General features: G+C 37.8%; 1 protein-coding gene across 1 annotated transcript in view; it reads left to right on the plus strand.

Annotated features, from left to right (window-relative positions):
• The window catches only part of LOC107718905 (neuroligin-1-like), an 88612-nt gene that overhangs the window by 19915 nt on the left and 40818 nt on the right, over window positions 1-27879 (plus strand). Inside the window, exon 2 of the mRNA XM_016526160.1 lies at window positions 811-1634. Within this exon, the coding sequence (XP_016381646.1) occupies window positions 1139-1634 (496 nt within the window). The 5' untranslated portion in view covers window positions 811-1138. The remainder of the gene's footprint in view (window positions 1-810; window positions 1635-27879) is intronic.

Consider the following 27879-nt stretch of genomic DNA (forward strand, 5'->3'; position numbering starts at 1 on the left):
GCAACGCGTAAAAAGACAGTTTAAGTCATTATAATCCGTAATTATGTCCCCACTGGATGCAACAAATGCCTCGTTTATAATGGGTTTTAATGTTTTTGTCTCGTCGCTCCGGCCGGTACAAGGCATCACAATATGGTAGGGGCGTAACATTTCCGTCAGAAGCTTGAGGTATTCGGCCAATCACAATGTACTGGATGGCTGGCCAATCAGAGCACACCTCGCTTTTCAGACAGATGAGCTTTGTAAAAATCCCCTAAGCGATTATCAGCCGATAGCGATACATAGCCGATCAATCGGAGCACCCCTATTTTTTATGTTTATCTGGATTTGCAGTAATGTAAATGAGCAGATTTTGTCCAAGCCAGGCATGATCTTGACAAACAACAGGACATTTTGTTGATTACTTGGTTGAAACTGCTGGGTCAGTGAATTATTATTATTTTTTTTGGCTTTTAACTATGGCTAGGCAACTTCAGATTGTAAAATGTAATGATATTTATGAATTAATGATTTGTGATATTTGAAAAAGGTTTATCTTTTACAACACCTGTGTTAAACCCCAGAATCCCCCCTGACAAAGTGTTTCAATACTGTATCGTAAGTCCTGCTTTATTGTACTGTATAATCACTTCAGCCTTTGATTTAGCGGTGGCCGAGACTCTGCTTAACTGTCTGGATGTGTCTGTATGAGCTGGGATTCTAGAACATCCTGCTGGATAGCAGGCACACAAGATCACAGACGCCAATAAAGCAGAGTTCTCCCATCTGTCTCACCACTAATTTTTTTTGTTTGTTTTTTAATTCCAGCAGGATATAGACCAACTACTGCACCGGGCTTGATTTATCTGTGGACAACCTGCCGCAAATGCCTCCCCCACCCCTGCCCCGTACATAGCCAGGATGGAAAGCTTCGTTGTCAATAGGATGGGACCTGACGAATAGCTGGTCTTGATCAAGATGTTGCTCGGATCCGTATTTAAATCCATGTGGGAATACTTGCAATGCAAAGAGGCTTTGAGATTTTTGACAGCTTCGCTCTCGGAACATCTGGCACCTTGGGTTTGATCTTTTCTTTCGTGCAAGTGGATATAAACTAGTACATCCGCTCTTTGCGGGACAAGCGTGAAGAGGATTGAACATGCCCTTCCAACAGCCAAACCGCCTGGGCGGTGTCTGGAGGGCCATGTGTCCGCGGCTAGGCCTCAGTGCTAGCCTGGATCTGCCGTTCTTGTGTTGGATATTAGGCTTGGCCCTGCACACCCAGCTGGCAGCCTCGCAAAAACTGGACGAAATGGACCCCGTTGTCACTACAACTTACGGCAAACTGCGGGGATTCAAAAAGGAACTCAACAATGAGATTCTGGGGCCTGTCATCCAGTTCCTGGGTGTCCCCTACGCAGCACCTCCCACAGGCGAAAGGCGCTTCCAACCGCCCGAGCCGCCTGTTTCATGGTCAGATATCCGTAACGCAACTCAGTTTGGCCCCGTATGTCCCCAAACCCTGCTGGAGGGCAGGCTACCGGACGTTATGCTGCCGGTTTGGTTCACCAACAGTGTTGAAGTGGTCTCGTCTTACGTACAGGACCAGAGCGAGGATTGCTTATTCTTAAACATATACGTGCCAATGGAGGATGGTGAGTTAATGTGTGGGCAGGACGGACAGACCTGTCTTTGTCATCTCACTGTGTCAGTTTCCTTTGTGCAGAATGTAGTGAGTGCAGCGGAAAAAAAAAAATTGCATGATATCTGCATGTCCGATGCATGCCGCTGCAGCGAGTGTGAGTGTGAGTGAGGCTGTACGTGTGTCCTAACCTTCCCACCATCCCCTGCACATGCAAATCTCTCTGTGTGCTGCATCACGTCTATTTTAAGTGGTCGGGTTTTCTTTCCCTTCCTTTACTTGTTATACAGACACACACTTTAGTGTAAACAACCTATAAATTAACCATAAAGGGGGAATATTTTGTGCAGTACTCATGATGATAATGATGTTTTAAGTCAGAGAACTACTTCTCTTTAAACTCTTCTCTTCCTCTTTCAGTCAAGTTGTGCTGTTGCATGCTCCTGATGTCCATAACGGACTCCCATGTTATTTTTTAGTCTTCTATTCATTTTGCAGTAAAAAGAATATCCAAGGAATGTGCCAGAAAACCCGGCAAGAAAATTTGTAGAAAAGGAGGTATGTATCCACAGACATGAAACCCAATAGAGAACAGGCAACGATCTCCCCCTTCTCTACAACACCTGAAGTCCAGATCTCGGCTGTTAATGTGTGGGCAGGACGGACAGACCTGTCTTTGTCATCTCACTGTGTCAGTTTCCTTTGTGCAGAATGTAGTGAGTGCAGCAGAAAAAAAAAAATTGCATGATATCTGCATGTCCGATGCATGCCGCTGCAGCGAGTGTGAGTGTGAGTGAGGCTGTACGTGTGTCCTAACCTTCCCACCATCCCCTGCACATGCAAATCTCTCTGTGTGCTGCATCACGTCTATTTTAAGTGGTCGGGTTTTCTTTCCCTTCCTTTACTTGTTATACAGACACACACTTTAGTGTAAACAACCTATAAATTAACCATAAAGGGGGAATATTTTGTGCAGTACTCATGATGATAATGATGTTTTAAGTCAGAGAACTACTTCTCTTTAAACTCTTCTCTTCCTCTTTCAGTCAAGTTGTGCTGTTGCATGCTCCTGATGTCCATAACGGACTCCCATGTTATTTTTTAGTCTTCTATTCATTTTGCAGTAAAAAGAATATCCAAGGAATGTGCCAGAAAACCCGGCAAGAAAATTTGTAGAAAAGGAGGTATGTATCCACAGACATGAAACCCAATAGAGAACAGGCAACGATCTCCCCCTTCTCTACAACACCTGAAGTCCAGATCTCGGCTCTCTGAGGTCGCATGTCAGAGAAGAAGCCATAATTGATTCCCACCACGAAGAGTCAACTGGGGAGACCGAGCCGTCTCTTAAATCAGATGGGCACACGTTGAACTTGCAGAGTCTAATCTCAATTAAAAGAGATGCTATCTGGTTTTCATTGGTTTACTCTGGCTGTATTGATCACAGCTTCATCAAGATAATGTCTCTAGCTCCTCCACCCTGGCGTACCCTACCTCGGCCCCTCTGAACATCGGGTTTGGTGACAGCTCGCATTATATAAAGTATCCTGTTAATACGGCCTCCCTGGCGACAACTACAACCATAAAAGTTTCAGCTGGAGAACATTGTCCTATCTTTTGCTGACATGAGAGTAAATGATGGTAGAATTGACATTTTTGGGTAAACTGTCCCTTTAATTTGACCAATTCGGCATTTTAATGTTTATTTACAGTTTAATCACTGTCATAGATCAAGGTTGAATCACTGTTGGATTTTGTTTGGATTTCACGAATCAAATCAACATTGATATTCTGCCGTCGTTTCAACTTGCTTAATTTTCAGATCTTGTTCAAACTTCAATGTTGATTCAAAAGTATTTTGTTAACCTTTTCACAACCATTAGCATAAACATTGTATCAACATTTTTTAAACATTGCTTCAACAACTGACATTATTTGAACTATTCTTCAATGTTGAAGGTCACTTGCCGGCTGTGAAACTAATTCTCATCTGCGTTAATCTACAGCAAAATTCAATCTGTTCAGAAATGAAATAAAAATAAAATACTTCAACAGCAGCAACAATTTCCTTATAAAAAATAAAATCCAGTGAGGACACAGATAGCATCTTGCTCTGGGTTTATCATGAATGTTTAGTCCACAATGCAGAAACTGTTGTGAACTTGCTGCCATTTATGACATCTACAGTGTTTGCAGTTGACTCCATGTTTCCAGCATGCTGTATAATAAGACCCATCATCAACACAACTGTGGGATTGTTTGAATAGCAAAGAACAGTTGTCTCGTGCCTGAAAAATAATGGAGGCATTTTAGTAAAATTGCAGCGTTAGAGTGGCTTCGAGAGGCGTGAGTGAGGAAGTTGCTTGGATTGAGAATTTCTTTGTAAACGATGTAAAAGCCCTTCTCTTTTGCTAAGAATATCACATTTAATTCACGTCTAGTTTGATGGTTTATGTGCAGTTAGATCCATCCTATGCTTGAGTTGTGAAATAATTGTCAATGCTATGTCTTTTTGTGAACAAGTTCCATTTTCATTTAGGCTTCCCCATGCTGTTTTGGAAAATTTGTGTTTTAGGGGAAATGCAGCGATGAGATTTCATTTTTAGACCCCAAGCTTTATACTTTTAATTGGATTTGAAATGTACACATCTACCTTTAATTAATGGAAACCTTTGATTTTGAAAGCCTAATTCATTTACACTTCTGATAGATAAGAGAGTTGTTTAATGAATTTTTTTACTTTATATAATTAACTTCCTTGAAACAACATGAACAGTTGCCACGGTCTTATACTGACTTAAGGACATTACTGTCAAGGACGCTGTAAAGACATTACGCCTTTTACTCTTTAAAATAAAGGTTCTTTATTGGCAATGATGGTTCCATTTGGAACCTTTAACATCCATGGGACCTTTCCATTCCAAAAATGTTCTTTATAGTGGAAAAGATTCTTTAGATTATTAAAACGTCTTTTAGATTATTAAAAATTATTAAAATGAAAATCATGGTTCTTTTAAGAACTATTTGCTGAAAGGTTCTTTGGGGAACCAAAAAAGGACAAGTTCTTCTATGCCATGGCATTGCTGCAAAAAATGCTTTTGACACGTAAATCAAAATCTTTGTTGATGAACAGACAACAGATTAAGCCACGGTAAGCTATTAAAACTTAATTCAGAGCTTGTAACAAGGGCTATGGAAATTTAATAGTGTTGGTTCTCATTTCTGGTGTGACACCATCTGATGCTATTTAGCTACGTCACAAAAATTTAGTGGCCGTCAATAAGCTCTTTCGCTCTCTTTCTGTCCCAGTTTAGCAGTGGTTGATGGTAGTCCTAAGGGAAGTGCGATGCTTGCAATGCGCTAAGACAGGAATGGATTTGCAGCCCCACTGCTTCGCTTTCCATATTTTTTGTTCCCTCTCAGTTTCTGCCTCTTCTCTGCACCCTCAATTGAGATGGTCTGTAAAGCCTGAGCTGAAATTCGCTTCGTCTTGGCTGGGTGAATGGAGCGCGGAGGAGCCAGGGTTAGCGGCGAGGGTGGAGATGAGCGCAGACGTCTGTTTGTACTGAGGCCGGGGGTGGTGCTCGCAGAAACTCGGGGAGAAACTTGATCATCTTGGCAGGGCGTAGAGTTAGAGGTGTGGGAAAGCGAGGCTGAGTTTGTGTCTGTAAGTAAGAGGTTTGTCACACTTGTTTTGGAAGCTTGCAGTAGATGGCGGAGCGTGGGCAGAAAGAGCCGCAGTGTGACAGAGAAACAGGATTCCTCTGGTTCAAGGTTGTCCGACTCTCAAAGGAAATCAGATTGGAATCATACATACATGGGGTGATCAGAATAACCTGGACTTCGCTATAACTCGCTGTGACTCGAATCAAATCTCGCTCTGTGGGATATGCAATGTTTTGAAAGTCAGTCTATTGAGAAAAGTGTTGAGTTCTGGTAATAATACTTTTGAATGTGTTTTATAGGAACATTATTCATTATACAGGTATATATTTCCAGGGTGTACTGGAACCCTGGGGCTTTGGAAATAGTGCTTTTCAAGTGATGATTTTAGATAAAAATCTCAGTGTATCTTGTATACTTGCAGGAAACATTTGTGTTTATTTATATTTTTCTTTATATAAGGATGATTATCTACATTTTTACAAAAATTTGAGTGGTGCTGGTCATGGTAGGGTATTGTGGGTGGTTTCTAGGGTGTTGCTAGGTTATTCTGAGTGGTTACAAAAGCCCCCATACCTAGATCAATATACAGTGCAAAATATTTTTTGTTTTGTTTATACTTATTTTGTATAAACAAAATAAAGGTCTACTATTAGCGCATTTTATCCTTAATTTTCATTATTTTAATGCATCTTGTATTGTGTTTTATCAATATTTTTATGATGATTTTCATTTCTATAATATAGTAATTTCTTATATACTATGGTAAAAACTGTTTTTGAATAGTTTTAATTAAAAATTACATTTACTGATACTATTTTGTAATTTATTCATAGTCAATTAATTAATGAGGTACATCATACGAAAAAGTAATTAACTTAAGGCATTACTACAGTGACAATTTTGTGATAAAATGAGCTCACTTGTTTTGAAAAATGTCACAATTTTACTTTTTCATTTACATTTTATAGATAGATAGATAGATAGATAGATAGATAGATAGACAGTATTCATAGTCAATTAATTAATGAGGTACATCATACGAAAAAGTAATTAACTTAAGGCATTACTACAGTGACAATTTTGTGATAAAATGAGCTCACTTGTTTTGAAAAATGTCACAATTTTACTTTTCATTTACACATTTACATTTTATAGATAGATAGATAGATAGATAGATAGACAGACAGACAGAGACAGACAGACACCTCACCTAATGATAGCAAACACTAGGACAGCAAACACCACTAATTTACAAATTGCTAACTAGTAATTTGTAGTATATGTGATGTTTTAAAACTGTAATATGGGTGGGCACAAAATGCTTTCCATGTTTCCCCATTCTAACTTAACATGCATTTTAGTTAGCTTTCTTTGTTCTGACTCTTGAATCTATTTGTTCAGAATATATTTGAATATTGAATATGTGTGTAGGAGTGGGACAGAGTACTATTACTGTAGGTTATGCTTATCACCATTGTTTCAGAGTAATTTTCTGCTCACTGTGCTTTTGTACGAACTTCCTGTATGACATGTGGGCCATGTTGTGTAGGTGATGATGTCTCTGTTTGAATCAATAATGAGGGAACCGTTTCACCATGTCTGATGAATACTAACAACAGAACAGATTGCTGGATCATTTTATCCAAATCTAATCACTGATTCAGTCCCACTCGCACACACTCATCCTCAGCCTTTACCACATCATTTTCAAAAACCAATCAATAGTCTATTGCAGTCTTAAACTGCCCTGACCAGTCTTTCATCTGACAATGCAGATTTACATGCAAGTCATGCTTTTAATGAAAGGGAACCAACAAGGCAGAAATAAATCAATGTTGTTTTTTTTTTTTAAGAATAGTTTTATTTGTGGTATATTTCTAGGATTTTCTTTCTTACTTTCAGTAATGTGTTTTGGCTTTAGTACAATAACAAATACAAGCTAATAATCAATCCAGATTTTAAATACAATTGATTATTATCTTTATATGTTTCCTTGGCATTAATGCGTTTGAAAACCCCTGGACTAGGTCAGACTTTATTTTAGTATTTCTGAATTATCAGGTGTCCATTTTCAAGAATAATTACGTTAACTCTCTCTCTATATCATTGAATCGTTGAACAGAAAAACTGATGTAGCAATGAATTAAACAACCATCAAAGATGCAAATACAAATCTGAATACATTTGATTTAACATCAATAGTGGCAGTCATTGATTTTATGCATTGATAGAAACAGTTAATTGTCTGCAATGAAAAAACAGTTCTTAGTTTCACTTATGAGATATATTCAACTATGAGATATATTATTAATGTCTTTTAATCCTAAACAAAGAAATGCATGTAAAAATGCAGTAAAAGCTAATTATTTTCTGCTTCAGAGCAGAGACTGTTATTTGTACCAACCTGGCACTCTCTAAATTTAGTAGCTTTGGGATTTCTGGTTGTATCTAAAAAGATAAAGTGGGATTAGGATAATTTAGTTCTTGGCTGTTTTGCTGATTTATGACTCGTCCCTCGTCCTAATTTTTGCGGACTCGTTCTTAAATTCCCACCCGCCCCCAGAAAATGTCACTCTGTTCTTAATGTTTTGTTACTTATTTAATGGAAAATATCGTAAAACTATAAGGAAAAAAAAAGTTCAAGCGAATGAATGCCGTTGTGTTCTTCATCTCTAAAGCCGTTGGTCTGAACTGTGAAATTCCAGTGCTAAGTGTAGTCCCAAGTTGTTTTAATTACAGTTTATGCTAAAATGGAGCGTATTAGAGGAAACAGACTGGTGTGTGGCACCTGGCACTGCTCCCAGATCAGCTCAAAACATTTTCTCATAACGTAGATGACAACAACTGAACCTTGTGGAGAGAAAAAAGCAGAGAGGAAGTGAAGGGACAGACTGTCGCAGATGGTGCATGTGCAGGGGAGATTGTCTAAATGCTTCATTCACCTTGAAATGACAATGAGAGACTCACGTTTGACCTAGAGCCAAACAAACCGCGTGCATGCTGTCTTGGACAAAAGAATGAAGTTTTATATATGCTTTGGAGAATAGAGTTTTTTCCCCCTGTATTTCTGCTTTCAGTAACTGTTTATTCCGAGCATGTTTGAAAAGATGTCTAGGTTGCTTCGTTCCTTTTATCTGTAGCACTTTTCTGAAAACTAGTTATTGTTGATGGCTATCGACAACAAAACCCTTTGGGGAGAAAATAATAGAAAGCTATTGTGTTATATGAAACTATGTAGTCAGCGTTTTCAAAGCTGATACGTGAAATTTTTGTAGAGATGTAGAGGCACTTTGTCATTATTGTGCTTGTTTTGAGCCAAAGTTTCACAACAGTTTTTATTAATTGACACCAGCCTACATAGAATGTGAGAGGTAGCAGCTTGAGGTCACAGAACAGGGCACTATTATGTTGTAATTAGATCAAATGAATGCAAAAAAAGAGCTACTTTTAAAACACAAATGTTTGGTCCAAAAGCTTGTGAGCTGCCACATTGTGCATTGCCATTGTGAGATTTGTTCCAAAACGCAGGGCAGAATTATGTTACCCTTTAAGATATCTTTTGCATCTTCATATTTTGCATGAACAAAAGGAAAATCTACTGATATGACCCTTTGAATATTTTGTTGTGACATTATTTCAGCACATTTACCCCTAATTCTCATTACTATACTGCATTTAGTATTGACTTTCTAAAATTTTAGTGATTTTTTTTTATTACTGGCGTCATTTTTATGTAATTTTTAAATTAAAATATATTTACATTTCACATTTATTTATATTGTATACATTATGTATTCATTACCATTTTATCCAATAGTGACTTTCAATGAGGAACTTCACACAGAATCAATTAGTTTAATTTAATTGTAGCCAGTACAACAAATTCAACCCTGATATTTAATTTATATATTAATCTATTTTCCATTTCACAATAATGAAAATGAGACTCTGTATTTCGCATTACAATGATGAGAATTTGGTAGTAAAATGAGCTCACATTTCCTGAAAATAATATCACAGTGTTACAGTCTTAAGAGTCATCATAGTACACTTTCACATGACAGGCCACTATTATGCTAAAATTTTAACACAAAAATTTGATCCAAAGTTTGCGAGCTGCCAATGTGTGTTTCCAAGTTATGTCACCCCCTAAGATACCTTATTTTAGCCGAATTCAGTCACTATTGCTTGCATGTTTCAAATATAAAACAATCCCAGAATGCATTGCAGTGAGCTGAGGGAATAAAAATTGTACAAGATGACAGATGAGTTGAAATGTTGTTCATTATAGTGCTTTATATCAGTAAAATGGTTCAGTCTAATTATGAAATTATTTTACCCAATATTTGTGACTATTGTATGTTTTTATTCTCATAATTAAAGTACTGTGCTGTTAGCGTGGCAGCATGCTAACTTAAATCACTATTGGAATCCATTGTGAGTCTCAGTAGCTTGTGTATGAAAGCCAAAACATGTTATTAAAATATTATTTTGAAATATTTGTTTTAGTTAGGATGTTGTATATGTAGAATAGACAGCAAGGCAGCTCACTAGATTTTAGAACAGTGCTAAACAAACCAAAGAAACATTATCAGTCTGAATCCGAATTGAAGAATGTCTAAGCACTTTCCACACCCCTCAACCTTTCATTATTGGTTTTGAAATTAAGGCCAGTAATTAGTTTCTCTGATCCTAGGAAGTGTAACTAATCGGAATAGGCCCGCGCTATTCAACTAGAACAGTAGTTGTGTGCCTGTGCTCTTCCAGACTGCAAAACCCAAAGTCAGTCCATCCCAACACAATCAATGCCCGTCTTTGTATTTGCTGTCACCGCTATGACTGCCACGGACACTTCTGGACCTCTAATTAGAGTGGAGGCATCAATAACTCATCACTCCCTTCATTAAACATATCGGCGGCCATGAGGACGTCTCGGGGCAGTGTCACAGCAGCGTTTTGCTGCTTCAGTAGTTCGCCACGTCCTCCGCCGTCCGTCTGTGCTGGATGTCATTACTGAAGGGGTCATTTAATCACAGAGAGAGTTCATAACGAGCAGAAAGAGGCAAAAGTAACACACGTCCTGCAGACGGCCCCTCATACCCAGACACACAGAGAGCCTTTGAATAATGAAGGACAGGAAATTGCATTAACAAGCCACGGTTAAATGAGGGATAGGCCAGGGAGTGAGATAAGTAGAAATCAGTGTTCTTGAAGCTACTTTAAAAACTGTAGTTTTTCAAACTACTATAATTTATAGAAGTTTGAAACAAATGCTAATAAATGTAAGCTATTTTAAAATATAGAACTGTTATTCATCAGTTATTAATTTTTGTCTTTTTTTCTTTAATAACAATGACCTCAATTTGGGTGATAGATTGGTTAGATTTAGAAAACAAAAAATTATTTACATAAAACAATATTAATTTTTTTTAATGTAATTTATTTGTAACTTTTTTTTATCAAACTGAATCAAAAACATAGTGTCATGGAAAGGTGGTTGTAGGAAGCGCATGACGTAGGAGATAATGAGAAAAATCTTTAGTCTTTAATAAAAAAAGTCTTTAAAATAGCAAACTCAGAAGAATCACAACCATGTTCAACACAAACAATACAGACCCGACAAGGGACTGAAGAGAACAGGTAGTATATATACACACATAGTAAATGAGGGAACTAAACAGGAACAGCTGGACAAGGATTAAATAATCAAAAACCAAAGGAATTAACGTGAACAAACTCATACAGATACATAATGCATAATGTTGACATTACGCCCCCCTCGGAAAGGCGGTCCTCGCGCTGTACAATGTCCAACTGAGGGAGGGGGCTTTGGAGGTGGGTGTGGAGATTTTGATTGACAGGATTCCAGAGGAGTCGGAGGAGACAAACACCATGGTGGAGCCCACAATGGGAGGAACCAGGGTGTGGAGCTTTGGCTGAAAGGCTGAGCGGAACCCTGAAGCCGCTCGATGGAGGCGGAGCCAGTGTGAGTGGAGGAACGGACTGGGAGCAGAGAGGCCGACGGACCAGGGCGTCATCGAAAGCCTGGGAGCCCAAGGTGGAGCTACTGGCTTTTGTGACTGAGGCGGAAACAGGGACTCGGCTTACCAGGGAGACGATGGCGTGAGCGAGCACGACGGGGAAACTGAAGAAAGGAAGGAGCCCGGTGGAGACAAAGGTCACGAATCACAGCCAGAGGCGCAGAAGTCCTTGGCGGAATCTGAGCGACGACTCACTGAGGTTTGCTTCGATGGACGAGGGAGCCCAGAGGAGTCCCAGGGCAGATGGGCCACGGTGGAGATGAGGGAACGTGGAGCCGGCCGACTGACAGGCCAAGGTGTAGACATGGGCCTGGAGATCCGAGGTGCACCCGGGGACCCAGCCTCATGCCAAGCTGGTGGAGGGGAAACCCAAGGCGAAGCTGACAAACCACACGGACCTAGCAGGAGGGTGAAGAGCCGAGGAGCTTGACAACACCAGTAGTTCCACGGATCCAGGGGACTGGCCGTAACCAGCAAGGGAGATGGGACCAGAAAGTCAGGCAGGAACATAGTCGGAAGAAGATCTCCAGATGGGACAGGAGCATCCAAATATTCGGATGGGATGGGCAAAGAAGGCAATGATTTGGGGGTGGGGATTTAGACCACAGATCTGTCAGGTTCAGGTCCGCTCCTGGCTTTGGGGTGGACTGATCAGCGTGCTTATTCTCCGGGGCTTTGATGGTATCCAAGCTTAGTGGGTGCCTCAGGCTCGCTGGCTGTGAGGGAGAGGCCACCATTCCATAGCATCCAGCCCAAATACGCCTGCAACCTTCGGTTCTCGTGGAGGAGGAGGAGACACAGTGCTGGTGAGTCCATGTCAATACAATATTACAAAACATATAGCAGTGTGGCATTTGTTCATGCTCTACAGCTGTGCATTAGACACTTTCTGGTTTTGAAAAGAGCTGAGGTACTGTCACACTACTGAAAAATGTAATTAGGTTAGTAGTACTGCTACTTTTAGTTTGTTAATCCCCAAAACATGGTAAAAATATGCAAAAGCAGTGAGTGCAAGAGGGTAAAATAAGCAGAAATAATGATGGAACACAGAAAGAAAGAGATGGAGCAATGTGTGGCTAGAGCTTGTGAGTGGAGGGTCGGCTAAACAGTGCTGGAGATTGAGAGGGACTTCACCTTGAATATTAATGACGGTTTTAGCCCATCAATTCTTCACTGTGGCAGTTCTTGTAAGTGCAGACCACTACATCTACAGCCATTTGCAATTATTTTTCTGTGACAGTAGACACTGTCATTTAGAGCAGATTTAGATGCATAGGCACAACTAGTTTTAAAACCAATACGTTTAATGCTGATTTTGCCAAGGAAATTTCACTCATTCGGTCCAGTGAAAACTACAAACAACTTCCTATTCCCAACTCTTAATTAAACCACACTGCATTTGACTTATACATATTGAGCTGATGATACTTGTTGTTATTTTTAAAGTGCAAATCATCTCTTAAAATTAATGTGTGATGTTACACAGAGCAGGAATAAAGTGGGTGAGAAAGATGTGACTAAGAGGTGTGCAGTCGTGACGAACAACAGTCTGTGAACGAGCTTGTTTGTGTCCCTCAGCATGCATCATGAACAACAAAGAGAGTTGTTGTGAACAACAGGATAAAGAGATTAAGGCTAAGCAATAGATCTGAAAAAATGTATATCTTTATATCTTTCAAACTTTTGACAATATTTTATCTTACTGTATGTATTTCTGATTAATCTGAATATATATATATATATATATATATATAGTCTTATCAAATAATCTCTAATTTATAAGCAATAAGCATGGAATCTCAATAAAGTCTGCTTGAGGATATAAATATGGTCAGGATTAAGTTGTCATATAGTATTTGACATCATAAGAAATCCAAATGAATAAGACAATCCAGATTAGTAAGACCTAGGGATAGGGATATATCCTGTCCGATAACATGATGCGCTTTGTGTGTGAAATTTCCGCTAAATTAACTGATAATATTTATACACCAGATTCATATCCAGCCAGATGCCTCTGTGGTGCCATCAGAGGGTGCGAAATGCAATTAATAATGTTATCGATCTCATTACGTGGTAAAGTATTAGCTGATCTACAAGAACTCTGGTTTAAAAAAAAAAAAAAACCTACAGATGATTGACATTCGCTGATGAGATCGTTTAGCCAAAAGCCAAACTCTGCACATTTCCAGTTCCTCCTACACATTTTTATTATAAGAAATTGATGTGTATATTAAATTTGTGCAAAACAGATTATGTTTGTAACCCTGAACATCACAGCAGCACAAAATGGATGTGCGTTTGAATACAATTGCAATCCTGCTTTCAGGGCAAATACAATAACTTCTGGTAGAGTCCTTTTAAAGTTAATTTGGTTTTCTCAGACTTTTAGGAAATTAAATATATATATATATATAATTAAAGGTAATGTGTATATATGTTTTTAAAGACAGCTATAACTAGAACCCATTTCCACCTCATAAGAAAAAAATATACTATTGTAAATCATAATAAAAACGTATAAGTATAGGATTAAATGTTTATGAATAAAAACAAAACTAAACTAAAATTATGAGATACTAAGTCATAATAATGATTTAGTTATGACTTGTGGGCATACTTCGGATTTCTTTTCATAATTATGACTAGTTCACTTTTTTTACTTTTTTGTCAAAATTATAAGAAAGTCATAATTATGACTAATATCTAAGTTGAAATTATGACATAAAAAGTCAAATGTATGACCTCAAGTCATAATTATTACATAAGGCAAAAAATTAATGTCATAATGTCATAAATTGAATTAATATCTCATAATTTTGACTTTTTGTGTCATAATTGACTTGTCATAATTTTAACTTATGCCTTTTTTTGTCTTAATTTTGACTTTTTATGTCAATTTTGACTTTGTCTCATAATTATGACTTGGTATGCCATGAGTATGATTTATTATCTCATAATAAAATGTTCCCCCTCCCCCATGTTATGGATATGGGCTTCCATATGTAATAGTATTACCATTTCTATTATCATATGTGATTTTTAGAATGTATACACTTCACCTTTTATTTTTATATATTTATTTATTTATTTTTAATCAAGACTGATAAAGAACAACTGACAAGTGTCATTTGAAACTATTTGAGGTCAGTGCTACTGTAAATATTGACTCTTCAGTATTTGTTAATTTATATCACACTGCAGATTCTCTTGGAACGTAATCACAAGCTTCATATTCAGACAACGCCTCACAGTTCCTGCTGATTTCCATTCAGTATTAATCATGCAACATGGTGCAGTATGATAGTCAGCAACGTGGAAACAAGGACACAGCGAGGCAGAAAGAAAATAAGGGAGAGAGAGCCACTTTGAGTAGATCATGGCACGCCAAGGCTCTGTTCTGGGATTCGGGTGTGACGGGGCTCCCTTCCACTGTTATCCCTTTGTTTTAAGAGCGCTCCAGTGGAGCAGCGGCGTGTCTCGACCATGCTGTACGGACCCCCTCCGCAGCCCTGTAGCCCCACGCTACCTCTTCTACTGCACAAGAAGACGCAGCAGTGATGAAAGGCGAGCACAGACATGCCGTCTCATGCCACCAGAGAGCTCTTGACAGATTGTAGCTGCAGGCTTCCACAACTAAAACAGCAGTATGTCACCATCAATATTAATATAATCAGAAGACACAATGTGGTAAGGCAAGAACCAAAAATAACAATTTGGTGTTTTGGTCGAAAAAGAGAAGGAATTTAATTACAACTCCAAAAATATGGAAATATAATCATTTGATGTTTAACAGGGTAAAATTGAGGTGCGTTCCTCTCAATGTGGTCCCATAAGACCATAAACAGGAAGCTGTAAAGCAGGTTTCAGCTTCCTTTCGATCTACTCCAATGAAGCAGTATTTTCTCTGCTGCATATGTCGAAGGCCCCATGGATGTGAGGTCTTTTCATGTCAGACTGACTTTTTTTCCCCATGCTTCCTTGTGTGTTTTTTTTCACAAGTTCCATCCCACACTGATGGAGTTGGAATTGAGATGCGGCGTTTTGTTTTTGAAGGTTTGTAGGTGTTCACAGCAGCAATCAGCGGCCGTGAGCAGTGTTATCCAGGTTAGATTTATCTCAAGGGATGCTAATAGTAAGCATCAGCTAGTTTAATTTTTGTTTTATAGAAAATGTCAGTTGTTCTTTCTATGTTGTTCTAGTTGGTTGCTAGGTTGGTTGATTTGCGGTTGCTAGTATGTGATACGATGTAATTGTGAGATATATATATATAGTTGTAGTAATGAGAAATTTAAAGATTTCGATACAGGTGCAATTTCGGTGTGTTATGCCGTATATATAGCCCAAATTTTTATATACTGTGTATAGTCACGGTTTTTATACAATTCGCAAGTGTCACAATTTTGAAATATAAAGTCACAATCATTAGATATATAATCACAATTACAAAAAATAGACACGATTTTGAGATGTATAGTCGCAATCGTGAGATATAAAGTTGCAATTATTATAAATAATTGTGTAATTTTGAAATAGTTGCTATATGTAAAGAGAAAGGATTTAATTATAACTCTTTTAACCAAAATAATGAAATTTAATCTTTTATACATTTTATGCTTAATGTGTATATATAATATTTAATGTTTTTTGCATTTGAATACATATTTTCATAATTTTGAGATACATGGTCGTTATTGTACGATATAAAGTCATAGTTACAAGACATTAAGGCAAAACTTTGAGAAATAATGTCACAATAATAATAATAATAATAATATATACAAAAATGAAATCACTCATATACATAAACAGTCAATACACCCACATAGGTACAAATAAAAAATGAATCTTAGTGTCCCAGACATGCTCTTTCAGAAATGATAGGCACTGCTTTTAACATTACATGATGCATGATCACAAGAACTCAGGTGGATTGGATCACCCAGTATGCATGACTCGGGAAGCTTGCAGAAAGCTGTTTATTTTTGTAATTTGGGCATCATGTTGTGTCCCGCCGTTGTGAGAAAGGCCACCTGATCCCTGATCAGCAGAGCTGGAACAGACACAGGATCCATCTGCCCACCTGTGCAGCGAGAGAGCACTACACCCACGAGGGTCAATCCCAGTACATTTTCACAGTCTCAAGACGTAGAATCTTGCTGAATTTTGTATCTGTGTGAAAAAAAAAAAAAAAAAAAAAAAAAGAAAGTGTTATATAAAAATTAATGCCTCTATCAATTCACATGATTGATAGATCTTTTATGTAGTACATATTTTATGTAGTTCGGGAACATTTAGAGAAGAAAAAAAAATCTGTATTTTAAATCAAAATATTGTACATTAAAATATATTTTTCCCGGACAATGTATAGAGATATCAATTCATTATGTTTTAATATCAAAATATGATACTACTGATTCATTCTGCTTTCTAAAGATGGAAATAGTTGGATTAATCATGATTATTTTATTCTGCTTCTTCTAATCAACATATAGTAAAAACAATCTGGCGAATGTTTTGTATGTCTTTTTGTATGTCCTTGCCATTGTTCCCATTGTTTTAAGGCACAATAATGGGTTAAAAAAAAACTAGAAATGCTGTTAATGTATCTATTTTATTTTATTTTTTTGGTTAGTAATGCTAGTGTGTAATAAATGTAAACAGCAACAATCTAGGGACTGCCGGCAATTTTTGCCAGTTAAGAGGTTAAAACACAAGTAAATATTTTCAGATATTTTAGTAAGTTGCCTTAGATTTAGTCTAATAACAGCATGAAGGTCAATTTAATTTTGCAAACAACTTTGCACTGTTTTTCTGTTGTTGTTTTTTGGTTGCCATTATAATACTCTTGTTTTTCTCGAACCGAATGAATGGATATGTTTACACAACACTATAGCTGCCTTGATATTATATTTGGGGGTCTTTGGCATCAAAAAACCTCTGATGTAAGACCGTATGCTACAATAGAGCAGTTCACAGGCTTTCCACACTAAATCTGTCTGTCAGTGATCTGAACCGTTGCTTTTGATTTAACCAACATGCTGGCATTTAGGAAACCCTTGTCACAAGCCTGGCTAATTCCGCTCCTCCTCCCTCCTAAAAAGCAGTAAAAAAACATTCCATAACAGCCTCTCCAACCTCTTCTGTCCCTGTCTGTGAATTAGAAATATGCCCCAAGTTGCCAGCCAACAGCATTTTGTGGAGCCGTAATTTGAGTCATTGTGGTTTGGGCTGAGCCTGCGAGTGCTGTCAGTGTGTTGTGACTGTTCCTCTTTTTGTGCTGTCTCTCGGATTGTGTGGCTTATCAGTCCCTGACCACTGAGGCATGTGCTTAATTGTGCCGGGCTCTCTTTGTTTTTGATTCCGGAACATGAAAATTCCATTTACGTGAAAAGACGGGTTAATTGGTATTTTTCCTGATAAAAGCAACATCTAAAATGCTCAAATCTTCCCCAATGCTAACAGCTTATATTTCAAATATGTATTCGCAGGACGCGCTCTCAGAGAAACAGGCTTATAGAACGTGATAGGTTGGGGAGCAGGGGAAAAAAATGCCGATTATAGCATTATTGCATTTACTGCTGTGTGATAATTCCCAAAATTGCCAGCCACAGATGAGCTGGAGGCTTTAACGGGTCCTCCTGTTTGTTTGCTTTTCATGGACAGCAGTCAGAGCGCAGAGACGCCAACTGCATGGAGGAGTGTTTGTAAAGCTGAAGACTAAATTTACACACTGAAATGTTTAAATCGTGATGCAGTGTGTAAAAGCTGTAAAAATGTTCCCATGCTCAACATGATGTCCATGGTGAATATTGATGTTTTAATGGATGCAGGTGTGCACTAATCAATGTGGCACTGAGGAAGAGCTTTTGTCTCGAAAACGGTTTGCACTTTTCACTTTTGTTATGGCCTCTGATTAAGCATTAAATAAAAGATTTTTTGAGGAGGTGTAAGCCCTGCATATAACCATGTGCGGATTTTTATTTCTGCTGGCCCCATGCTCAACATGTAAATATCAAAAACGATTTACTGTAAAGGAAATTATTTTATTCCAAAGAGTATTTTAAAATGTTTCAGGTGAGTAAGAACACCTTCTAAGGACAGGTGGTCTTGACAAAGACATCCCAGTGGCAGTGTTGTTTTAGTATTATTAGTATTTTTTGGTTTTTATTTTATATATTTTTAATTTTAGTATTTTTGTTCATTTTTATATTTCTGTTAGCTTTCATTTATTTTCATTTCAATTTTAGTAATTTTAGTACTTGAACTTAAGCAGATAGTTGCCAAAGAAACGTTTCTGTTAAGTTTAAATTTAAAAGAACAAACATTTACTGAGGAATAAATTAAGCACATGTAACTACAGCAACCTGTTCTGTGTAGGAGAACATGCCAATATACGCAGAGATTTTAACAGATTAATCTTTTTCTTTTTTGCGTTTAAATGTTATTTTATATAAGCAGATATTTATAGAGGCTGATTTTCGATGGAAAACACCTAGACTCTTGAAAGTGAAGCTGGCCCACTAGTTAGCTGCCTACCTAGACAGCATTTTTGGACACCATACCGAGGAGCATACATAGTGGAACTAGAAAGGAATTGACTCTTTATTCCCACATGACTCAGTTGTAGTAATTGTTGTAAGGAAAGATGTAAAATGTCCTTGAGAGAGAGTGTGTGAATGTGCAAGTATGCACTGTGTGCAGAGTACATAAGATACACTACAATACTACAGTACATTATGCACTAAATGAATCAGGGTCATAGCAGCTGTTAAGGTGAGGTCACATTTAATGTCACTTGCAGGCGAAGTCCAGTCATTTCAATTGGTATATGTGCTGTTAGGAGTTTGGTATGAGGATGAAAAAGAAGAACTTGAAAAATTTGAAGGACTTTGTTTTGATTGGTGATATTGTGATTTAAAAAAAAGTAGCCAGCCGCACAAAATGGTGCAAACGGAAACCCCTTCCAACCACTAAAATCAGAAGTCAACCGACTGAACGAATGTTAATAATAACTAGCACCTACTTAACTGTCTTTTAGCCAGTCAGATGAACTACTGGGTGAACATTGCATCACCTAATTAATATTCATGAGCCCATTGTTTATTACCCTTATTTCGAATCATTACTAGTGCTCATTGCTCTGATCTTTATCAGTATGAGTAATGCCAGATCAGTGGATATTGCAAAAAAAAAAAATCACTAAGTACATTTTGTTTGAACGTTACTTCTGTGTCAGCGATGCTTCATGCGTCGCTACACTATTGACAATGGACCTTATTTGCTCACAAATTTTCAAAATGATTTCTCTAATGTGTCTGTACCATTACCACTTTAGAAATTTCTATGTTTGCCCCTACCACATTTTAGGCAACAATCATTGTATTTGAAGAGCTTGGTTTTGCCTGGCGGCATTATGATGTAAAAACTGTAGCCAGCCACACACTTTTATTTTTTATTTTTTATACAATATCCACAGATCTGTTGCTTTACTTGTACTGGTAAAGATCAGAGCGATGAGCATGAGTAATGATTCTAAATAAGGGTAATATGCAACCATGGGCTCATGCATATTAATAAAGGCAACATTCACCCAGTAGTCCAACTGATTGGCTGAAAAGCATAAGTAGGTGCTAGTTATACTATTATTAGTTATACTATTATTATACTATTATTATTATTGGCTTTAAGACCAAATGGAAATCTCATCTTTCATCAGTAGTCAACTAACTAAATGAATGTTTAATTGCTAATAATAGTATAACTAGCACCTATTTTAGTTTTTTTCAGCCAGTCAGTTGGACTACTGGGTGAATGTTGCCTTTATTAATATGCATGAGCCCATGGTTGCATATTACCCTTATTTAGAATCATTACTCATGCTCATCACTCTGATCTTTACCAGTACAAGTAAAGCAACAGATCTGTGGATATTGTATAAAAAAATTAAATAAATAAAAAGTGGTGTCCACTACTACCTCTGACATCGCAGGCCTTCCTGACTGACCTGCTGGAGTACAGTCTATAGTGGTTCTGGGGGCCTGGCACACATGATAGCGTTTTGTCACCGTGTTTAGTATTTAAGAGCTGAGAGGAGAATAAATGGAGACTGATGTTTTGATGGATAGTCATTGACTTCTCACCTTTCTCCCAACATCTCAGATGTGCAGAAGCCATGGAATGATGGCAGAGGAAATTTGCAAAGCTATTACCTCAGTGTCTTTCTAAATCATATGCCTCCGAGAGGAGACAACTGCAATAATACCTGCCATTTACTGGCCAAATTATCTATTATATTCCCGCCTGATGGGTAGCCGAGGTCAGACTCACTTTGGATGGCTTCAGGGGGGACCTCTGCGTTTGTTTTTGTGGATGCATTGTACATCTTCTTAGACTAAGAAAATGTCATAATTAAAATACTTTCTGAGTTAATTTGTTTTGCCAAATGTATCTTGTACTGTTGAAATATAACTGCCTAATATAGTTATTGTTATAGACCCCTTTTTCAGTTAGTAAACTTTTAGTTGGAGGCAGAATGATTCCTCTGGCCACTTCACTAACTGTAGCTACCAGGTTTTGTTAGCTTGTTTTTTAACAATGTTTTTTCAGAATAGGTAAGGTCACTCACTTTCCGGGGCTGCGATTGTTAAATATTCAATATGATGGCTAAGGTTTTATTTGAAGATGTATGTATGTAATAGCCAAAGAGTTATTTTTAAAGTATATGCCTCCTTTAAATGATGTAAATTAAGAGTGACATTACATTACAATTTTAAAGTAAGATGTGAATATTTTCTAGAAATAAAAATTCCAGACACTGCAAATTAATTTTTGAACTTTCTGTATTTAATTGTTCTTTCTTACCTGGTTTTTAAACATTCTAGTCACAATCAGTCACAACAATGCATATACAACCACAAATGATTCACAATTAATCACAATAGTTTAGAAAAAAGTGAATTCTCAAAGTCAGCAGAGTGTTTTACACACAGACACACATGCACGCAGACATTATTTCATACACAACATACTTTTCTCTGCACCACAGATTTACACAAATTGAACACCACACACAATCAAAAAAGAGCAGCACACACAATCACTGCAAATGCAAGCATTTTTGATGATCGTTTCTGTCCAGTCCACTCGTTTTATTGCATTTAAACACAGCTGTCGTCGTTTTTTCGTCTGGCAGTGGCAACAGGTATGCAATAAATTTTCAAATTGGAGCCTGTACTCCATCGATTCTGAAACTCAACAACACGAGATGACATTTTAAGCTCCTTATGTAGCCGACTCTGTGTTGTTTTGGATTGGCCGCCTCCAGTTTTCCCTTTGTTTTGCCTCCAGCTAAACCCGTGACATAATTGTGACGTTGGCACTAAAAGCATCTATAGTTACCTTTTTAGTTAGGGTCTTAGCCTTTAAGGTTAGCAGTTTTGTTCAGATCCATATCCTAAGTATGCACAGTCTTAATAGCGATGCTTGCCTTAGCAAACACTAATGCCTTAACTAACACTAATTATGTACTATTATTTACTTAGAGTATGTAAACACTACTCAGGCTTAAGCCTTCTACACACTGATTGAAGATTGGCATCGTGAAATGATCATGGCTCCTAAACGGTGGTCCTATGTCGTACAGTGAGAGAGGTTCAAAGACGGCCGTTGTCACGGTCTTGCGACCAAAGATAGCCTACGATCATTTTCTGCCAGTGTCAGAAGTTCAGCATGATCATCGCACAGTGTGTTTGCTGCTACGACCCACGTTTACTGACCAGCCAATAAAAATGGGACATGAAATCAACGCAACACGGCACTAAAACATAAAACTGCTTACCTCAAGCTCTTATCGCTTCCTTTTTTGCCGCGTCCACTTTTTTTCAGCATACATAAAAACTACAACTGCCAAAGTGTGATTCATCATGCTCTTTTTTTTTTACCACTAGCGCATGCTGATGACGTTTGATTCTTCTATAGTAACGTGCGTCGTAGTCTACGAGTCAATAGGTGTCATCATCGTACAGTCTGCATACATGTCGTACCCAAGTTTATCAGATCTATATCACACAGTGTGATTTGGAATGATCTTATAGGATTGCCAAAATCGTGCAGTGTGTAGAAGGCTTTAGACAGAAAATGCTAAGTCTCACAATCATAAAGGATTAATGCTGTTTGATTTAATATCCTTTGATTTTGTATTAAATTACAGCAGAATTATGGCTCATGGTTCTGTTTCCGCTTTCAGAGGCAAAGAAATAGTTGGCAGAGAGTGTGAGTGTGTGTAATTAAGGAGGCCTTGACACTCTAACTCCACCACATCTGTCTTGTGGTGCTAGTTGCTAGGTTGAGCCACTTTTAATGACTTTTCAGTATTCATGCATTAAAAGGTAATTAGCTGATCTCCAGTGATCATCCCAGTCAGGAGTCAATTAGTTAAGGTTTTTGTTAATGTGAAGAAGGGTACTGAGATAGTATAGACATGCAGACAGATATTAATTGCCTAGCAGCGATAGCTAAGAAACTAGAGTACATCACCACGAGTGCTATTACAGGGTCAAATTAAAGTGAACGCGACCTAGCGGTTTGCACGCTAACATTTTGTCTTCAGGGTATTCTTCTCCGGTCTCTTATCTGAACCAGTTTAACCCTGCCATTTCTGGTGCATCTTTAATGAGAAATTTTGCTGTTCATTGACCTTCATGTGTACCTTGGATGCATCCAGATGTCCTCCATCTAGAGATCGTCACATAGAGCTAGCCCGCCCTTTATATTAGCCTGTAAAATGTTACCAAAATAGATAGATTTGAACTGAATTATATGCAACTGTTATTAACAACACTCTAAGTGAAGGCAGATGGGCAACATAGTCATTAAATCTTTACAGCTTATTGAGTTTAGAAACAGTGACAGGGAAGATAAACTTCTAGCTTGTGGTTTACTCATAAATACCGTTTGGCATTTGTGGGGGGAATGTGAATCGTTTCTGATTTTTGGGTCCTCCATCTTAGCCATCTTAGCCACGAGTAGAAACACATTTTACCTTGTTAAAGTGTGCCACATTTATTTTTGTCCATGACTAAGTGGTTCTGAAAATGGGGGCTTATTACGAAAGGTACATGGACAAATCGAGGGTAGAAGCGAGGAAGATTAGAGCAGGTGGCTTATTCATCACACAGTTGTAAGACAAGGGTGAGGCAGAGCGATTCGGCCTTTGCGTTCACAACTCTGAGAGTGGCTGGTCTTGTCGAAAAATGCTGTGTCTTATGCCTAGGGAAGGAGAAAATGGGAGACCGCCGTGGGGGGAAGTGTACCAACAGCACGTTTCGGAGCAAGGCCAATAATTCCATATGGCCATACGTTTCACAGCCATGTCAGGAGTTTTCTTGCCAAGCGTCAATGCAAAAACTACTGTCGTATCAGGTCAAAGCAGTCCGAAGGTTAGCGAGATGCTAAATGCAAGTTAGGCAGGCAATCTGGCAACGTCCTTTGCCAAATGGAAATGGCCACTCAAGGTGTGCGATGGGATAGCTTTACGGCTATGTTTTTTCCCAGTGGTCTAACCAATCAGTTCTCTAATGGGAGTATGTGCGCTATAACCAGCAACACTCTCTTTAACATTTACAAGGTTTTAGGATTTAATGAGGAAAGGGTGTAAAGGCTCTCTGTTTAATTTGTTGGCATTTAAATGGACTGCAGGGTTTTCTTATGACTATTTGCTAAGCTGGGAGGGTGGTTGGTAAGAGGGTTTATTGGTATCTATGCTGTATTGACAGACAGGATGGAGTGGCTCATTGGCCAATGCTTTTTCATTATTGTTTTGGATACGGTAATACTTTGGCTTTTGACCAGTGTCTTTTATATTTCATCAAGCCCATCACAAATCCAGGAGGAGTTAAGATTATGAGTGTGTCCTTCAAAAGTGACCACTTGCTTGTTGTTTACTGTCATTACAAGCAGTGCAGTATATTTACTCTTTATTTTCCAGCTCTAGTTTTTATGGATACATTTTAGGGGGAAAATGGCTTGCTAGTTCCAAAGGGGAATTAACTTTGAAGTCGGCATAAAGTCGAAATTGACTATTTACTTTCTTAATACACATTCCTAGTCATTTTGTGAACAATTCAGTGATACTTGTTCCAAAGAGTACAAAAATGTTTCTTTGCAATCTTTCATCAATTTTGCTTTTCTAAGCTCTGCCTTCTTGGTTATGGTTGCTAACTGCAATAGATATGTTCATTTTGGAATAAACATTCCAAATTAATTATTAATTAATTAATACAAGTAAATATTACATTAGATTAGATAAGATTTTAATTGATATTAAAATATTTATTTATTTATGTAATCATTATTAATATGTATTATTCAATTAAAGATTTAGGAAAAAAGTTTTCAAAGATGTGGATTTTTTTTTCTTTTCTTTTTTTTTATATAAAATTATCATTGTCAATTTAAAAAAAAAAATCAAATAGAGACTAAAATCCTGTCTGAGAAAATGTTGAACGATAACAGTTGCCATTGCAGGATTAGTCAGAAACATTTTAAGGTGGGGCTTAGCATTTGCTCCGCCTCTGAAACAACTTTCGTTTTCAGCTGACATCATCAAGCCCTCTTATTTTTCAGCCCCTCCCCTTCAACCACCTGTCATGTAGACACCACTTTTCACCATCCAGTCAATTCCATATGCATAAAATCATTGTTTTTTTTTTCTCTCCTAAATATCCTGATTCACTTCAGTACACCACAATATGAGCGTAAAGTGGCTTACTAGCACAGTTTCATGTCATTTTTAATGCTTTATGAAATATTTGTAATGCTAACAGAGAGCTCACCGGCTATATCATGGCTCAGTGAAGTACATAGAATCCAGGCATTAGCAAAATTGTAATTGGAGATATATTCCCCAATTTAGTGTCTCTCCACTTTCTGTAGGATTGAATGAATAACCATTTAGGGATTTTTACCCTCAGGGGTCCTGTGGCCATTTGTAACCACTCTGGAGTTTAGCTAAAGAAGTTTATTACCATTAAGCAGCAAATATAGCCTTGTGTTACTCCTCAATGGCCAGTCATGAACCGTCCCTGGATGCTGCGGGTCTTTAGATGTTATTTGCACAGTGTATCGAGCCTCAGAATATATGAGGCAAACGGTTTAAATTTAGAACCTGTTTTTTATCTCCTCTGTCTAATTAGGTGCAGTGGAGACTAATTGTTAATGGCATGGCTGTTACTGCTCTGGGTTTCTTTTTATTCTAAATGGAACAGACTGCTTTTGTGGGGTATAATTAGGTTTTATAGCTCAAATTCTAGCCTGGCCTTCTTTTTGTGAGTTCTCACAATTTTTTGTAAATAATAGTGATATTGTGAAATATTATTACAATTTAAAATAACAGTCATCAGGATCATATGATCCTTCAGAAATCATTCTATGCTGATTTGAAGCTCATGAAACATTTCTTATTATTATCAATGTTGAGTTGTGCTGCTTAAAATTTTGTAGAAACCTTTTATACAAGCCTTTTTTCACAAAAAAAGTTAATGAAGAAAATATATTCATTTTATTTATTTATTTATTTTGTAACATTATACATGTCTTTATTTTTAATAAAAGTTTTAGTAAAAGTAAATTTAAAAAAAAATCATATATATACAGTGGGTACGGAAAGTATTCAGACCCCCTTAAATTTTTCACTCTTTGTTATATTGCAGCCATTTGCTAAAATCATTTAAGTTAATTTTTTTTCCTCATTAATGTACACACAGCACCCCATATTGACAGAAAAACACAGAATTGTTGACATCTTTGCAGATTTATTAAAAAAGAAAAACTGAAAAATGCTCAGTATTTAGTAGAAGCACCCATTTGATCTAATACAGCCATGAGTCTTATTGGGAAAGATGCAACAAGTTTTTCACACATGGATTTGGGGATCCTCTGCCATTCCTCCTTGCAAATCCTCTCCAGTTCTGTCAGGTTGGACGGTAAACGTTGGTGGACAGCCATTTTTAGGTCTCTCCAGAGATGCTCAATTGGGTTTAAGTCAGGGCTCTGGCTGGGCCATTCAAGAACAGTCACAGAGTTGTTGAGAAGCCACTCCTTCGTTATTTTAGCTGTGTGCTTAGGGTCATTGTCTTGTTGGAAGGTAAACCTTAGTTCCAGTCTGAGGTCCTGAGCACTCTGGAGAAGGTTTTCGCCCAGGATATCCCTGTACTTGGCCGCATTCATCTTTCCCTCGATTGCAACCAGTCGTCCTGTCCCTGCAGCTGAAAAACACCCCCACAGCATGATGCTGCCACCACCATGCTTCACTGTTGGGACTGTATTGGACAGGTGCCTGGTTTTCTCCACACATACCGCTTAGAATTAAGGCCAAAAAGTTATTCTAAATGGAACAGACTGCTTTTGTGGGGTATAATTAGGTTTTATAGCTCAAATTCTAGCCTGGCCTTCTTTTTGTGAGTTCTCACAATTTTTTTTTTACCCACTGCCATTTTAAAAGCAATTAGCAGAAGTCCGTCTTTTGTTCCTCAAAGCACTGATTCAGGCTTCTCTTCATCTCCGATGGTGAAAACCACAGTTCTTTGTAGATGGCCGATTTCCTCAGATCATTGGATTGATATTAGCAGAATGGGCTACAGGAGGCACTTTCCCACAGTATTAGGTACATGTTCTATTCTTACCGCCGACGGAGAACCACGAGAAAGCCATAAGCACTTTGTCATCATATCATTACGAATGATAGTACCGTCTAACTCAGTCTGAGTCGGAAAATACTGAAAATACTATAATGTGCTCTCAGCATCGGCTGAAATCATATATTTAAAAGTCCGGCTGTTCTGTTGAGCTAGTGTTTATTCGTTGAATTATTCATTGTGAAGTCATTCTTTCCTCTTGACAAATCTCCACCACATTTACACCCCCACAGGTCTCCCTACATTCACATTTGGGCACTGTCCAAAATGTTGTTTCTGGATTTAGTGTGAAAATGGGGTCGCACTGAACCAGAAATGAACCTCGCACATTGTGTCAGCTGAATAATTTATTGCACAGACCCATATATGCTTATAGGTCATTAGATGCAGTGAGATTGCTTATCGCTTCTACCTGCAGGGCAGCGCAGCATCAGTTATGCACATGCATAATTCTGGATCAGAGTGCTATTGACTGCATGAGAGCTTGAGCTGGATCTTTCTCACATTCTCTACATTTTGAGCTTGGTTAAATGAATGTTACATCAGAGGTCACATGAGTATTATGCAAACTTCTCTTTAACTTTCAGCAGTGTTCATGCACAGGCCGTGGTGTTTTATATTTTCATGATGCTTCACATCTAGCCGGAATTCGCCTGCGGGTGTTCATAAATGACACTTAATTGAATTAAATTAGTGATCCTCCGATGTTGGTTTAATTAATGGTTGATGCTGATATCTAATGAACAGGGTGGCCAATATAGTATTTATCTATTCATTTATTTTAATATATTTAATTTATTTGTTTATTGTTGGTTTCTTTTGTTGTTTTAAATTGTATTGTGTTGGAATTGCCAGC

Source organism: Sinocyclocheilus rhinocerous, unplaced genomic scaffold (assembly GCF_001515625.1).
Source record: "Sinocyclocheilus rhinocerous isolate Xijiao unplaced genomic scaffold, SAMN03320098_v1.1 scaffold1595, whole genome shotgun sequence".
Lineage (NCBI taxonomy): Eukaryota > Metazoa > Chordata > Actinopteri > Cypriniformes > Cyprinidae > Sinocyclocheilus > Sinocyclocheilus rhinocerous.